The sequence below is a fragment of the Lycium barbarum genome, chromosome 5 (assembly GCF_019175385.1).
Source record: "Lycium barbarum isolate Lr01 chromosome 5, ASM1917538v2, whole genome shotgun sequence".
NCBI classification, from domain to species: domain Eukaryota; kingdom Viridiplantae; phylum Streptophyta; class Magnoliopsida; order Solanales; family Solanaceae; genus Lycium; species Lycium barbarum.
In genome coordinates, this window is record NC_083341.1 from 26,378,921 (window position 1) to 26,392,218 (window position 13,298).

At 40.6% G+C, this 13,298-nt stretch overlaps 1 protein-coding gene across 1 annotated transcript; it reads left to right on the forward strand.

Moving 5' to 3' along the window:
• The first annotated feature begins 9,831 nt into the window (after nt 1-9,831).
• Nucleotides 9,832-13,070, forward strand: LOC132639348 (uncharacterized). Its single transcript, XM_060355800.1, has 2 exons — nt 9,832-10,182; nt 12,951-13,070. The coding sequence occupies exons 1-2, from the start codon at nt 9,832-9,834 to the stop codon at nt 13,068-13,070; spliced, it is 471 nt and encodes a 156-aa protein (XP_060211783.1).
• Nucleotides 13,071-13,298: the final 228 nt, after the last annotated feature.

Below are 13,298 nucleotides of genomic sequence, written 5' to 3' on the forward strand. Positions count from 1 at the left end.
GTGCTTCAGGTGCCTTCCCCCATTTTACCCGATGGCAGGGTGTTTCTTTGTTAGTTCCTCAACATAAGCTAGGAGAGTTTCCGCTTCTTTCATTTTCTCATTGGCCGCCTTAGTACAGCCTCTTTCATTCTAGCAGTGGCTAAGGCCATTCTTTCATCCCATTGTCGGTTTTTCTCACTTGTTGCTTCCATGTTCTCGTCGTCGCTGACTAGGTTGATGTAAGGTGAAGTTGCACTCATGCTATCTGGAGTCTCCATTTTCTATTAGCAAATCAACCTTTCAAAAAGTGGATCTAAATTTGTTTTGATGGTTATTTTCTTTGGTTTTTCTTCTGGGTGGTGGCCGGAATGTGGACCAGTCAAGAGTTCCAACAAATTACACAATTTTCACACAAAGTAGATATATCAAGTAAGCATTTAGATAATATATAATTTTCTTTCCTATACCTCTTGCTCCGAGGCTACTAGCATATAAACCAAAATTGTGTCATATGTAAAACAAATGTATTGTTCCCAAAGATAAAACCCCCAGTGCTTTTCATTTATGATATTTTCCCAAGTGGGATTACAAGAATTTTAAAGTAAATGCAATAATCAGAAGAAGTTCACTCCACGGAAACAAATCTGCTCTCTATCATCTCGCGCCTTCTTGGCCCTTCGAAGGGCAGTCTGAATGGCTACATGGGCTGGCATCAATATTGTCCCGATCCATTGACCCCTCTGATCGTCAGTCATGGATGTCCCTGTATCTATGGCTTTCTTAATAAAAGTGTCAAGCCATTCGAAACTCTTCAACGAAGCATCTGCCTCGTCTGTCAAACTCTGAATTATCTTTTGATCATATTCTATCTTGGCTTGATGATCCAGTTCTCTTCCTTCTATTTGTCGTTTCATTCTTCTAACTTGAATTGCATTCGTGGCTTCCCTATCCTCGGGAAATTTTTTCAGATACGGTCCTGGAGCAGCAGTATCAGCTAATTCAGCCCTAAGCCACTCATAGTAACTTTCATCATGGCTTGGGTTGTTTGGATCCTTATCCAACTTATCTTCCCTTATCACATTTTTCCAATCTTTATGGCCATCTTTTATTCCCTCGATGCGACCTTCTTCATAATCGAGTGCAAACTCTCTTATATTACCCACATTCGGAATAACCTGTCTCATACCAAACTGTCTAAGAAATCTCAATGGTGCGTAGGGTCTGATTCCTCTAATGCCCATAAGTATTAGATATGGCCATCTACGGCTCTTAACACAGATAGTCTTGGAGTGAAAATCAGGTACCCTCCACCTGATATGTTCTTCTCTCAGTCTGGAAAAGATGTGAGCCCATCCCTTTTTATCCTGAACACCACACGGCATAGCAGGGAATCTCAAGTCACCCTCTCTCAGGGCTAGATCTCGGCGGGTAGGTAGGTCATTCCTATCCAAATGCTTAAGTATCCACCATTGGACTAAGAGGTTGCAACCTTGGAAGTAGTAATAATGATCACGACATTTTCCCAAAGCCCAGTATATTTCTGACAGGATAATGGGGATGATGTCAAAATATTTGGTAAGCCCATTCGTTGTGACTCCTCTAAGAATAGCATGAGCAACAAAGACGACTCAGGTATCAATAGTTAGGGAGGCATTTTGTGGAAATACCATGGTCCCCAATAGGCAAGTGATAAAAGCTAGCTTTAGATTGGCTTCCCAGGACTGGGGTGAGGAAAACTCAATGATGTGGTTCTCGTACCCCTATTTGGATGAATACCTCCCATATAACTCTCTAAAGGCTATAGTAGGTCCCTGCGCCCAATCGGCTTTATTGACAACAAACATGTCTTTGATTTATTTTGGGGTAGGTTTGTGAGGGATAAGGATATTTTGGGCAAATTCTTTTTGGATCTGTTGACACTTCCTACGCTTTCAAAAACATCTCTAATCTCTTCGAAAGTGGGAGTCATCTCTATCTCTTCGAATCTGAAAACCATTCTGTCGTTATCCCAATAACCGGTAATGATCTCTAGCAAACCCGGATCCCCCATCATATTCATCAACGAAGGTAGATGCCCTATATAACTCTTTATCTCTTTCTTCTGATCATTAGTCAAACCCTTCCACCATATCACTAAACCTAGTGGTGGACCTAAAACCATATCAAACTGTACATTAGGAGACATCTGCAAAATAAAACACTGTTAGTACCCCACCCCCAAGAACAGTAATTTATTTCACATATAGCATAATGATGCTTCCTAATAGCAAATGGTGGGATGCAGTGTCTTCGGGTTTATACACCATCTGAACACAGTAGGGTGTCTTTCCTGTCCGATTTAGGTAGGTCTGAAATACCCAAACCGGTCTATGGTCAGTATGCGCTATATCAGTAGGGATTTGACTTCGCTCTACGCTTATTATTCGAGAGTGGTTTTCAAACAAATGACATAGGTTACCCAAGCGGACAAGCTGGAGGTGGGCTCTCTAAGGCTGTGGGATTACTGTATACCTACTCGACCTTAGAGATCTCCAAAAATATATTCAGGGTTTTTTAGTGAAGGTATGACCGCAACTCATCCCGCGTTGTCATCCTTTAGAAAAAAATATAAAATAAATGTCAGGAGTGGAAGAGTATGCATGCATGAATGACAGTTATATTTTGCGGAAATTTAAATACATAAACAATTTATATCACTTAAACAATTTATATCATATAAACACACAAATAATTGGAACCTTATTGTTAGAACCTTAGAAGTCCCCAGCAGAGTCGCTAGCTATAGCGTGTCATATTTTTTCCGATTCGCATTTGCACTTGCCTCATTTAAAGAAGAGAACTGTCCCGGGGAAGTACGGTTGTCAATCGTACCGGGAAAATGGAAAAAATATACTTCTACGTAATGATGCTCTAAATGGACTTATTTTTAGAGTCGCCACCTAATTTTTAGGAAATTAGACAAAATCGAGTCGAAAAGGTTTCATTTAAAATAATTATTTTATGTTTATTTTAAAAGAAACCTAATCTACAGAGAGTCTACGTAAGAGTTCTGGTGATCCTCCGGGGAAGGTGTTAGGCACCCCGGTGTTAAGGATCCGCTCTATTCCAGTTTACTTATGAGTTCTAATAATATGTTTATATAGATATAAATTGGTTTATGATAAAAAATAGCTTCTGTTTAGTATTTCCGCAAATAAATATTAGTCATTTATGCAAAAATAGCGCATTTCAAGAATCAAAAGTAGTAAAATTTTGCCTAAAATTGGACGTTTGGGGTGTCAGACTAGAACACTTAGGCTAATACCCGAAGACTCTTAGCCTAAGTAGGACCATACGTAAGTCCACCCAAAATAGTTTTGAATATATGTATGTATACATATTTTAGAAAATAGTTTTTAACAAAAAAATTTTTTTTAGGCAAGCTATTATAATTCATATATTAATAGTATACTATATAGTCCATTTTTATTCTATGTTTTGGTCAAGTTTTAGCCAAGTTTTAGTTTTTAATTTAAGTCTAAATAGCCACAATTGGTCCCACAAGTTTAGTCCAAATCATCCCATACGTTCAAGTCCCTTTGTTTCGTCCAAATCAGTCCCATAATTTTATGAAATCGGTCGTCTTAGTCCAAATCATATTAAATCAATCCGTTTGAAGTAATAAGTCTTATTAAAGTTTGCAAAACTGATTGTTATATAGTTTCAGAAATCGGGTTTAGGCAACTTTAAATATAGGGTAACCTTAGGGGTTCTAATTGATAGATAAATACACAACTTTAGAATTTAGATGCATAAATAAATCAGGAGATAGGGATATTGGGCCGACCAAGCCCAACAAGAATATGTTATGCATTTGGGGAAACCTCGGGTCCAAAATGTATGCTCCGTTTTTTGCTTCAAATTGGGTTGACTTAATCTATATACGTAGTGGGGCTCGTAGAAGCCCACCAACGGTTTTTGGGGTCAAATTCAAAAGGGATACAAGTACATTAGTACGCATTCAATAATTTAAATTAAGCACGTAATTTTGACTATAATCAATTATTACAAGGAAAGAATAAATTACAACCCTTGGGCTAAGCCCAATAATTAAAGGGCCAAATCTGAACGATTCAATAGCCCAAGAATAGGTACAAATCAATTGAAAATAGTTTAACAAGGCCAAGCCCATTTATTGGCCCAATAGTAGTTTCAGCTTTCAAATTTTTCTAAGTATAGAAGCATGGTATGCATAGATATACCACTCCCCAAAAATTTCTAAGTATAGAGAGTGTGATATACATCAATATACCATTTAAATATAATGCTTTTCTTTGAAATTTACTACGTATAGGCAACTTAATGTACGTAATATACCTCTCATAGACCTAGGATATAGAGCGCAAAACCACCAAGAGGAGCATACCCTCTTATATCCACCTTAAAACTCACATTATATTATGCATTTATACTCAGATTTGTACTCTCCAACTTAATAAAACATAGCTAAATAAACACAACTTGGAATCAGATTAATGAGAAAATACTCAGCATGACCAAAGTTCAATGGACACAATTGGTAAAATAAATGATCTAATGCATAATACATGTCAATTAGCCTATATGAGGGCAAGTTATACAATGCCATAATACAGTAGATGGGTTATAGTGCAAGTTCTAAGTGTTCATGACACACATGATGAGGCAAATAAGGAAACACTAAGCACATAACAAGTAACGGTGGGAACATATAGAAAAACGTTAAGATTCACCAGATAAGACCTTAAGATGGACACAAACACTTAAGGGGGTATTCTAGTTTCTAAATGACACTATTCTAAGCTCATTTTATGTCCAGATTTGACATAAGTAGTTTCATACACGGAATCTAGTCACAAATTAGCATTTAATAAGTTCAGAACATTAAGCATGGCAAGTTATGGCACAGAATACAAGTGCAAGTTCCACAAAATCATTTTTTGTTCCCAACTTCAATATCAAACAGCCTAATACCCAACATATTCAAAGATCCAAGCCTACGAATGATCTTCCAAATTTTGAGATATCAAATTTTAGTTCAATAATGAGTTAAGGGGATTAGCAAAACCAATCAATATAGACAGTCTTTGAGAGCAATTTCTATGGCAGTCTTGAACTAAGTTTTATGTAGATGAGTCTCACATTAGTTAAGCAGACAACTTAGGATTACAAAATGACAAAGATACACTCAAGTCACACCCCAGTTGCAAGTGTATTCCACCCAGACGATAAAGTTGGGGACTGCTATTGTGGTCACTTGACCGCTATAGCGGGACCGCTGCAGCTGTCGACAGAAGGCAAAATGCAGGGTTTAAATGCCTTAGTTTTATTTTCTTATTCATAACACCCCAACACACTTCCCAACAAACACTTAGAGAGAATTTTCAAGCTAAGGCAAGACAATCTTTTAAGGTAAGTTCCATTGTTTCCATTCTATCATTCCTTTCCCCTTCATGATTATAATCATCCTCATGGGTCTTTAATGGTGAAATTGAATTAGAAACCCTAGAATATTAATGAAACTTCTAAACTTGATGGGTTATGATTATTATCGCCTAGTTATAATCTAAATGTGTTGGTTAGTTTCTATTTGTCATAAATTGAACATCTAGAGACATAAACTAAGTGATTGGAGACCTAGGGTTCTATAAACATGGTGTCTTTGCCATGGAAAACTGCTTGTAGAGGGAATACTGATAGAATGTTGTTATAAAGTGATGATTAATGATTACTAAGGGTCTAAATAGGTTGTTTATCACCTAGAAAATCATCCAACCCTTGGAATGGGGTAAGGGAAGGGTATTCTTGAGTTGTAACTTGTGATTGAGTAGTATGACTCATTGGGCCCTCTATTTCTAGACTTTGAGCGTTCTAAGGCTTTGAGGAAAGGGAAGGCTATAGCAGAGTGACTTTTATTGTACCAGCTCTGCTTTGAGATAGGTTACGGTTTACTTTAGTTAGACTTTGGTTAGTTGAATGTATGTTTGTGATTTCATTAGCAGAAAGCATGTTTAGTATTCATTACATGATATTGTATGATTGAGCTCCTATGTGTTGTGATTGAATGTTGTGTAGGCTTCATGCCATTATTCCTGTGTGATTTAATTTGCAGTGGTTGTATTATGAGGAGAAGTTAATATAGTCTTCTGGAGGGTATTGTGACATGAAATGATGAGGTGAATATGGATATTGAGAAAGTAAGAAACACTGTTCTGTAAAAAGGTATGACAAGGCACATACGTGGCCTAACCTATGGGCTCGTGGTCCGAGGTTAGTTTTGAAAATGAGAGGTTTATGGTTATATCCCGCATTCGAGGTTCATTCCGAAGCGGAGGTTTTGCTCGGATCCGAGGAGTGTTTCGGAACGAGTGGTACGTGGACACCATGAGTCTCCTGCAGGTCATGACTACTGAGCTATGACATCAGATAGCATGTGTGTACAGCGAGGACGGGTGTAGTGTACTTTATCTCCGTTGTAGTTAACGTGTTTGTGATTCTTGGCAATTCTGTGATTTTTTGTGTTCGTCTGTGTTTGACTTGTTGTGATGTACTGATATTCGTGTATAATCTACTGGCTTGTTGATTTTAATGATTTCATAAGATATGCATGATAGTAATCTTAGTTGGCCTATGATTCATACCGGTACATAATGTTTGTACCGATACTACCTTGCTGCATTCTTTGAGTACAGATTTTGATATAGAGATCGCTACTCATCCTCACATCTAGCGTGAAGGATATTTGCTGACAGATTTTGGGGTGAGCTCTTTCTCATGCTAGGCCTCCCGAGGAGCTTCTACTTATAATGTCTTTTTTTTTCTGGACATTATGGATATTCATTAAATAGATTTTGGTTCTTAGACGGGTTTTGGCTTAAAGTCTTGTACGATGACTTTCGAATTTTGGGGAATTTGTAATAGTTAGACTTTCGCACTTGTTTTTAGTATTTTATGGCATGACTTACCTAGTTTAATTGATGCATCAATGATTTTAACCGTTTGACTTGCTTAATATAAAGTCAGACTTGAATGAATAGAGATCTTGTGTGTTGGTTTGCCTACTAGGATTTAGTTGGGTGCCAGTTATGGCGGGTTGGGTCGTGACAAAGCTGGCATCAGAGATTTAGGTTTGTCCATCTCATCGTACCAGGACATGTCTAGCAGAGTCTTGTAGATCGGTACGGAGACGTCTGTACTTATCTTCGAGAGGCTGTTGGGCACTAGGAAAACTCCCTTTTCTTTCTTTTTTCGTGCTACTTGATTCCAATTGGTGTCTGCTGATTCAAATTGGTATCTGACTATCCTTCATTCTCTCGCAGATGGCGAGAACACGCGCGGCAGCAGCTAGAGGAAGAGGTGGAGGCAGAGGAGCTGGCAGAGGGGCGGCCCCAGCTGGGGGTGGCATCCCAGTGGTTGACCCCGAGCCTCCAGTATTCCCTAACGAGGCAGCGGGAGTTGCAGCCGCACCAGCCCAGCCAGCAGCAGTACCAGTCCCACCATGAGCTGCAGCTGCTCTGGGTGTACCAGACGCGATGGCACAAGTGCTGAATCTGTTGCATGGGTTAGCACAGACCGGAGCTATACCAGTGGGTCCAGCAGGTAAGGGCACAAAGGCAGTGGCTCCAGATTCGGATGGAGCACATGCTTCAGGAGTTCAGTACGCGGCAGCGGTGGCGCCTCGTTTGGATGAGGTACCAGGTTTTGAGGCCTTCCCAAGCCCTGTTGCAGGGCCAGTAATGACTGGTGAGGAACATGATCTATTTTGGAGGTTCACAAAAATGAAGCCTCTTATGTTTTATGGTACTGAATCAGAGGACGCATATGAGTTCATCATTGACTGCCATGAGTGGCTCCATAAGATGAGGGTTGTGGATAACTACGCAGTAGAGTTTGCGACGTTCCAGTTTTTGGGTGATACCAAGCTTTGGTGGAGGGCTTATATGGAATGTAGGACAGCTGGGTCTCCTCTGTTAACTTGGGTCCAGTTTTACTCTGTGTTTTTGGACAAGTATGTCCCACGTACTCTGAGGGACCGAAGGAAAGATGAATTTGCTACTATTGATCAGGGGAACTCGTCGGTTGCGGTGTATGAGTCCCGTTTCCACTCCCTATCCCGATACGCTATTCAGTTGTTGCCCACTAAGGGGAAGAGGATAAGGTAGTTTGTGAAAGGGTTGAATACTGGGCTTCAGTTATCAGCTCTTCAGCTTGTGGCCACTGGGGCCTCATTTTAGGAGATAGTGGAGCACGTCCGTACTGTTGAGAGTATTAGGCAGGAGAGTCAAGCGAAGCATGTAGAGAAGAAGGCCCGTAAGGATGGGATGTTCAGCAACTCTTTCTCGAGGGGTCACAGTTCACAGGTTTATTTAGGGCGTCCGGTTCAGTCCGCGATACAGGTGTCAGCTGGGGGCCTACTAGGGGCAAATTATCAAGCTTCCGGTCAGCATGGGGGCTACACTGCTTCATCGGCATCTGTTCAGTGGCCTATGCTGGACCGTTCTTGCTTCGAGTATGGTGAGATAGGGCATCTTAAGAGATATTTCCCCAGACTTAGACAGAGTGGGCAGGGGACTCAGTATCAGGCTCCCCGAGCTCCATATGCACAAGATTGAGGGGGTAAGGATCGCGTACCGGTAGGGCGCGGCGGCCAAACCACGAGTAGGGGTGGTACCCAGCCTAACCGAAGTGGTTCTCAGGCAGGAAGAGGAGGACAGCAGCCCGGCAGGGGCGGGGCTCAGACTGAATATTTCTAACATAGGCAAGGTGTTGGCTTATATCGAGGCGCGGTCATCATTTTTAGAGCAGATTAAGGCTGAGGAGTTTGAAGATGTTAGGCTATGTAAAATACGAGATAAGGTGTTGTCTGGTAAGGCCAAGGAGGCCGTGATTGATGAGGAGGGTGTGCTGCTAATCAAAGAACGAGTGTGTGTGCCACGTGTGGGAAACTTGATTAAGACCATTCTGACAGAGGCTCATAGTTCGAGGTACTCTATCCACCCTGGTGTCACTAAAATGTATCGTGATTTGAGGCAACATTACTGGTGGACTAGGATGAAGCGAGATATTGTGGAGTTCGTTGCACAGTGCTTAAATTGCTAACAAGTGAAGTATGAACATCAGAAACCTGGGGGTACATTGCAGAGAATGCCCATTCTAGAATAGAAGTGGGAAAAAATAGCCATGAATTTTTTAGTGGGTCTTCTGAAGACGTTAGGGATGTTTGACTCCACCTGGGTTATTGTTGATAGGTTAACTAAGTCTGCCCATTTCATTCCGGTGAAGATAACGTATGATGCAGAGAAGTTAGCTAAGGTTTACATTCGGGAGGTACTTAGACTCCACGGGGTTCCTATCTCCATCGTGTCCGACAGGGGCACTATGTTCACATCCTGGTTTTGGGAGTGTTTGCACAAGGAGTTGGGTACGAGATTAGATCTTAGCACCGCCTTCCATCCTCAGACTGACGGGCAGTCTAAGCGAACGATTCAGGTTTTGGAGGATATGCTGCGTGCGTGCGTGATAGATTTCGGTGGGCACTGGGATCAGTTCTTGTCCTTAGCCGAATTTGCCTACAATAATAGCTATCACTCGAATATTGATATGGCTCCGTTTGAGGCATTGTACGGGAAGAGGTGTAAGTCTCCTATTGGGTAGTTCGATGTGTTTGAGGTGAGGCCGTGGGGAACTGATCTTCTGAGAGAGTCCCTAGAGAAGGTGAAGGTGATTCAAGCCAAGCTGTTGGCAGCACAGAATAGGCAAAAGGGGTATGCGGACCGCAAGGTCCGAGATCTTGAGTTTGAGGAAGGGGAGAAAGTGTTATTGAAGGTCTCACCCATGAAGAGTGTGATGAGGTTTGGGAAAAATGGCAAGCTTAGCCTGAGGTTCATTAGTCCGTTTAAGATTCTCAAAGGTCTGGGGGAGGTGGCTTACAAGTTGGCTTTACCTCCGGGGTTATTGGGCGTTCATCTGGTGTTCTATGTGTCGATGTTAAAGAGGTACCATGGTGATGGTTTCTATATCATTCGTTGGGATTCGGTGTTGTTAGACGAAAATCTGTCATATGAGGAAGAGCCCATTGCTATCTTAGACAGGGATGTCCACAAGTTGAGGTCTAATGAAATAGCCCCTGTAAAAGTTCAGTGGAAGAATCAACCAGTCGTAGAAGCCAATTGGGAAACAGATGCGGTATGCATAGTAAATACACTTAGCTTTTCGCCGAATCAGGTAACTCCTCCCTAGATTCTCATTCTTATCCGTTCGAGGACGATCGGTATCTTAATTGGTATCTGGTGTAATGGAAAATGAGGACTCCATTGGGAATTTCGAGGTCGTGGATGGATTCGTAGGGCGTCTTTTATTATGTATGCATGTTTCGTTTTGTGTTTTAAGGCCTTGGATGAAATGTGGGGTAATAGGGGGAAAACCTGGACAGAAAAAGACCTCACTGCCCAAAATGGACCGCTACAGCAGTGGGATTACCGCTGCGGCGGTACCACTATAGCGGTGCCTCGACCGCTTCCAGTAGCCAACTATTTCTTTGGTAGCCGTTGTGGCGGAAGGTGAACCGCTATTGCGGTGAACCAACTGCCATAGCTGTCAGATGATAAAGTTGGGGACCGCTATAGCGAGACTACTGCAGCGGCGTAACGACCGCCGCAACGGTCAACAGGAGCCAGAATGCGGGTTTTAAATGCCTTAGTTTTATTTTCTAATTCATAACACCCTAACACACTTCCCAACAAACACTTAGAGGGAATTTTCAAGCCAGGGCAAAACAATCTTTTGATGTAAGTTCTATTATTTCCATTCTATCATTCCTTTCCCTTTCATGATTATAATCATCCTCATGAGTCTTTAATGGTGAAATTGAATTACAAACCCTAGAATATTAATGAAACTTCTAAACTTGATGGGTTATGATTATTATCGCCTAGTTATCATCTAAATATGTTGGTTAGTTGCTATTTGTCATAAATTGAACATCTAGAGACATAAACTAAGTGATTGGAGACCTAGGGTTCTATAAAAATGGTGTCTTTGCCATGAAAAACTGCTTGTAGAGGCAATATTGATAGAATGTTGTTATAAAGTGATGATTAATGATTACTAAGGGTCTAAATAGGTTGTTTATCACCTAGAAAATCATCCAACTCTTGGAATGGGGTAAGGGAAGGGTATTCTTGAGTTGTAACTTGTGATTGATTAGTATGACTCATTGGGCCCTCCATTTCTAGACTTTGAGCGTTCTGAGGCTTTGAGGAAAGGGAAGGTTGTAGCAGAGTGACTTGCATTATTCCGGCTCTGCTTTGAGGTAGGTTATGCTTTACTTGAGATAAACTTTGGTTAGTTGAATGTATGTTTGCAATTTCATTAGGAGAAATCATGTTTAGTTTTCATTACATGATATTGTATGATGAGCTCCTATATGTTGTGATTGAATGTTATGTAGGCTTCATGCCATTATTCCTGTGTGATTTAATCTGCAGTGGTTGTATTGTGAGGAGAAGTTAATATAATCTTCTCGAGGGTATTGTGACATGAAATGATAAGGTGAATATGGATATTGAGAAGGTAAGAAACACTGTTCTGTAAAAGGTATGACAAGGCACATATGTGGCCTAGCTTATGGGCTCGTGGTCCGAGGTTAGTTCCGAAAACGAGAGGTTTATTGATATATCTCGCGTCCGAGGTTTGTTCCGGAGCAGAGGTTGTGCTCGGGTCCGAGAAATGTTCCGGAATGAGTGGTACATGGACACCATGGGTCCCCTGCAGGTCATGACTACTTAGCTATGACATCAAATAGCATGTGTGTACTGCGAGTAGAGGTATAGTGTACTTTATCTCTGTTGTAGTTAACGTGTTTGTGATTTTTGGCAATTCGATAATTTGTTGTGTTCGTCTGTGTTTGACTTGTTGTGATGTATTGATATTCGTGTATGATCTACTGGCTTGTTGATTTTAATGATTTCATAAGATATGTATGATACAAACACTAGTCGGCCTATGATACTTACCGTTCCATAGTGTTTGTACTGATACAACCTTGCTGTATTCTTTTAGTGTAGATTTTGATATAGAGACCGCTACCCGTCCTCACATCTAGTGTGGAGGATATTTGCTGACAGATTTTGGGGTGAGCTCCTTCTCATGCCAGGCCACCCAAGGATCTTCTACTTATGATGTCTTTTCTTTTTTTTGGACATTATGGATATTCATTAGATAGATTTCAATTCTTAGACGTGTTTTGGCTTAGAGTCCTGTATGATGACTTTTGAATTTTGGGGAATTTGTAATAGTTAGACTTCCGCACTTGTTTTTAGTATTTTATGGCATGACTTACCCATTTTAATTGATACGTGAATGAGTATAACCGTTTGGCTTGCTTAATATAAAATCAGACTTGAATGAATATAGTGATCTTGTGTATTGGTTCGCCTACTAGGATTTAGTTGGGTGTCAGTCATGGCGGGTTGGGTCGTGACAGTGTGCATACTTATCTGAACCTTCTAAGGTCAATCGAGGATTAGGGTAACCCAGTGATTGTAATATAATAACAAAACTAGTTAAATCATCCATCTACATTAATACTGTTTAATCATGTGATTGGGAATGATTTAATGATAGAACTTTTATATGGTCATAAGGACTTATGAGTGAACTAAAGACCATATAACATTGAAGAGCCTTTTAAAAGGTGCCTTGGGAGAGGATCAAGGGGAACCAAGCATTACTTGGTTCATAAAACCTTTCCTCCACATAAAAGGCACTATGGCACTTCTGTAATCCTATGAGGTATGTGTTTGCTATATAAGTGCATTATGACTTTATAAATTCCATCATTAGATCAAGGGGGAAAGGCTAAGATCTAATCTGTTTGTTTAGGCTGCTTTCTCTGACTAAACCCAAATGATGAACTTGTTAATGCATAACTGATTGACTTTATACAAAAATAGGAAGGAACAATGGATTTGGTTGATGTCTTGATAGTGAGTTTATCTCAAGAAGGTGCCAAATCTAAATCACTGGCTTTGTTTAAAGACCTTGTATTATCCCCTTCCTCAAATTGTTGCTGAAATTGCATGTCATAATTGTTTCCTTCATTCCCTTTCATTCATTTGAGTCCTAATACAAATATGTCATGCATGTGTCTTGTATTGTCACGACCCAACTTATAGGCCGTGTGGGCACCTGCCGTGTTTCTACCTAGTAGGCAAACCCTTACCAACCAACCTAATAACCAACACATTTTTATTACCAGTCATGCGATTGATAATCATAAGTTAAAATAAAACTCCATAAAA